Here is a 3,922-nt window from a genome sequence, read left to right as displayed (position 1 = left end):
AAGCAAGTGCACGGACCATACGAGTGAAACGTGACATTCTTTCATTTAATATTTCAATCACATTCAAAGATAGTGTTGTAGTCAAAACAACCTGCTCTTCTAAACGTAATTCTTCATTAGTTTTTAAATCTTTTACAGGACTTGGCCACTCAGTTGAGTCCTTCAGTAGAAAAGATGGCCCTTGAAACCACATTAGATTATCAACTAGATAGCTAGATCTAACTCCTCTACTAGCACAATCAGCTGGATTTAATTTAGTTGGAACATATCGCCACTTAACATCAGGAAGTGTGTCAAGAATATACCCAGTTCGATGACCAACGAAAGTTTTCCATTTGGTGGGATGTGATGATAGCCAGGCCAACACAGTTTTACTGTCGGACCAGCATACAATATTATTTTTGCTTATATGCAGCACGGGCATTAAATATTCAAAAATTTGAGCCAGTAGATATGCGGCACACAATTCTAGCCGGGGAATTGACACCATTGTTATTGGAGCCACCTTTGTTTTAGCCATAACTATGTTAGAAGAGATCTCACCATCTGCTGATGTTTTACAACAATAGACAACTGCTGCATAGGCTGCGCTAGACGCATCACAAAATCCATGATAAGTAACGTTAGTTTCTGAAGAGAAAATAATTCTGGGAATATTAATATTATTCAATAAGTGAAATTCAGAAAACAGCTGTTCAGCCATAGTTTTAATTTCAATGGGAAGCTGATCGTCCCAGCCAACACTAATTAGCCATAGTTTTTGCATAATTATTTTAACGGCTATTATGACAGGTGAGATCCAGCCAAGGGGATCGAAGATTTTCGATATTTCAGATAGAAGCTTTCTTTTAGTATCAATGTAGTAGTCAGCAGTTTTTACTTTATAAGAAAAGCAATCAATAGCCGGATTCCATATAACACCGAGAAGGCATACAGTAATATCTGTAGGTATGTTTACAATACTCTCAATTTTATCTTCCTCAGGAATGTTAGTTAAAACTTTACTCTCATTAGTTGCCCATTTTCTTAACCGAAAGCCGCCAGCCGCAAGCAACTGGTTTAATTCTCCCGCTAATTTTTGGGCATCATTTATAGTGTTGGAGCCAGCCATACAATCGTCAACATAAAAACAGGTTTTTAATGCTTCACAAGCTAGTGGGAAACGCTCACTCTCGTCTTCACTCAATTGTAAAAGGGTACGTATTGCCAGATAGGGTGCAGAGGTAGTACCGTAGGTCACTGTAGTAAGCCTATAGTGCCTTATTTCTTCAGTAGGGTCATCTCTCCACAAAATTCTCTGATAATCACGGTCGCACTCTTGGATATCAATCATGCGAAACATTTGTTTAATATCAGCCGCAAAAACAAATTTATTACACCTATAGCGTAGTAGGACTGCCATTAGGTCTTGTTGTAATACGGGACCTCTCAGTAAATTATCATTTAGAGATTGTCCGTTTGATGATTGGCTAGAACCATCAAAAACCACACGAAGTTTTGTGGTAAGACTTGAATCTTTTACCACAGCATGGTGTGGTAAATAGTACACCTTTGCTGCGGGGCGATTAATTTCATTTTTAGGAATAAGTGCCATATGGCCCAATGAAATATATTCATTCATAAATTCAGAGTACGCATTTTTTAGATTAATATTAGCTTTAAACTTACGTTCCATAGAATTTAGTCTTCTTAAGGCTCCAGTAAAGGAGTTGCCCAGCTCAGGGTTTTGCTTAAAAGGCAATCTAACCGCATATCTTTCACCTCGGGTTGTTGTAGTGCAATATAAATCTTCTGCCCTTTGATCTTCCGCAGCTAAGGACGGCTTTTTAATATTGTTAAGGCTCTCGACTTCCCAAAATAATCTTAAGGCTTTGTTAAGATCTTCATATGCACTAATTTGACTAGTGGCATTACATACAGTGACTGATTCTTCCATTGTACATCCGCTGCAAATTACCCAACCAAATGAAGTATTTTGAGCCAATAGATTGCCGTCCTTTAAAATCCTACCCTCTCTAATTAGGGAAAAGAAATAGTCAAATCCAATTAAAATATCAATTTCTTTAGGAATATAAAATTTATTATCAGCCAGGGGGAGGTCTTTGATCTCATCCCAGCAATTAATTTTCAAATTTACACATGGTAGTTTAGAGGTTAATTTTGTAAATATATGAGCAAGCATATGAATAGTTTCGTCTTCGTAAACAGATTTTACTTCTAATTTGACAGCTCCTCGGGTAGCTCCAGCTTTATTATTGCCCAGTCCACTTACAAAGATTTTATTCGGCATTCGGGGCAGCCTTAGCCTTTGTGCACATCTTTCTCTGAAGACTCAGCCAAATTCACCTTTGTATCAGCAGCAATCGTAAATGTTGTATTAAGGTCTGATGAACTTGTTGAGCGAGCATCCGGTTGTTCTGGTTCTGGCTTAATTGAAACAGGCAACTTACTTACAGCTGTTGACGGCTTTCGGTCAATGTGGATTAGAGAGTGATGTTTACCTTTGCATGTCTCGCAAACATGTCTAGAAGTGCAATTGTATATATTATGATTTGGTTTCATACAATTGAAGCAGTAAGACTTTTCCTTTAAAAATTCTATACGTTTATTAACGTCTAGTTTGTTGAATTTGGGACAATACGATAGGTGATGGATTTGTCCGCAAGCAGCACAGGCTTTTTTCATAGTACTAGTGTAAGCACGAGCATGGCGCACCGCTTTTGAATTCATTTTATTTGATTTCTCAGATGTTGTTGGTAGTCTTTCCAGTGCGTCACAACGTTCATTTATGAAGGTAAAAAATGTGTCCAGTGAGGGAAACGACATCTTACCACTGTACTCTGCCCAAGCTTGTAGGGTACTACGATCTAATCTCTTGCATAACAAGTTGATCAGCCAAGGATCTCTTTTTTCTGCGTCAGGACCTTGAGCACGAAGACCACGAATTACCTCATCCGCGACATTTGACAACTTACGTAATTCCGATGAACCCTCAGCTTTGGGAATTTGAAGAAATGTCTCAATAAGAGAATCCACAACCAGCGAGGGTTTGTCGTATCGCTCTTGCAATTTTTTTAGTGCCTCCTCATAATTCTGATCAGACACTGGCAGATGGCGAATAAGATTTGCCGGATCCTCTTTTAACAATCCCTTCAAGTATTGAAACTTTTGAGCCGCGGACAAATAATGATTATTATGGATGGAGCTATTAAAGAGGTCGAAAAACGATTTAAATTCTGAATATTTGCCATCGAATACCGGAACGTTAAGTTTTGGCAGACGTACATCAGCGACATTATTGGACGTATTCATCGTCTGAGACAGCGAGGCCTGTGATGCTGGTAATTGTAAGCTTGACAATTTTTCCAACAGGGCAGTTTGAGTTTCAACGAACTTTTGCATGGCATCTTGATGAATCGTAGTCGAATTCATGGCATCTAAATTATTGGTGCGCAGCTTGGCGTCAATTAACTCACTACATTGGCCTTTAATTCGAAAATATTTTGCTTCGAATTCTTCGTACTCAGCTTCACGGTCAGCCATTTGATCACCTTCACCTGACATTTGTATGTCCAATGCCTGAAACTGATCATAAATATTCTCCAATTTTTCGAGACGTGCGCGTAAGTCAAACAGGGAGGTTTGATCATTAGCCTGCGATACGAAATTTTCTATGCGTGTCGCGGTACGCTTTAGATGTGCACGTTTGTTTTTAAGCATTTCCAAATTACTCATTGTTCACTTTTTTTTTAATAGTTCAATATTTTATTGCAGCTATGGCATGTAAAAAGAAAAAACACTAGAGTTTTTCACACACTAGTATAGTTTTAAAAATGTTTTATTTTATTGAAGCACAGTCAGGAAATAACTCGAACGACAACTAATTGACTTTTTTAATTTTCTTTGCAGCTAGGCACGTACG

General features: G+C 38.2%; 1 protein-coding gene across 1 annotated transcript in view; it reads right to left on the bottom strand.

Annotated features, from left to right (window-relative positions):
* Positions 1–2,290, bottom strand: part of LOC111689777 — an 89,198-nt gene extending 86,908 nt beyond the window's left edge. Inside the window, exon 1 of the mRNA XM_046955194.1 lies at positions 22–2,290. Within this exon, the coding sequence (XP_046811150.1) occupies positions 22–2,290 (2,269 nt within the window). The remainder of the gene's footprint in view (positions 1–21) is intronic.
* Between the last annotated feature and the right edge of the window lie 1,632 nt (positions 2,291–3,922).

Source organism: Lucilia cuprina, chromosome 2, assembly GCF_022045245.1.
Source record: "Lucilia cuprina isolate Lc7/37 chromosome 2, ASM2204524v1, whole genome shotgun sequence".
Taxonomy (NCBI): domain Eukaryota; kingdom Metazoa; phylum Arthropoda; class Insecta; order Diptera; family Calliphoridae; genus Lucilia; species Lucilia cuprina.
Note: the sequence above shows the minus strand (reverse complement) of the source record. Positions and strands in the feature narration are given on the sequence as shown.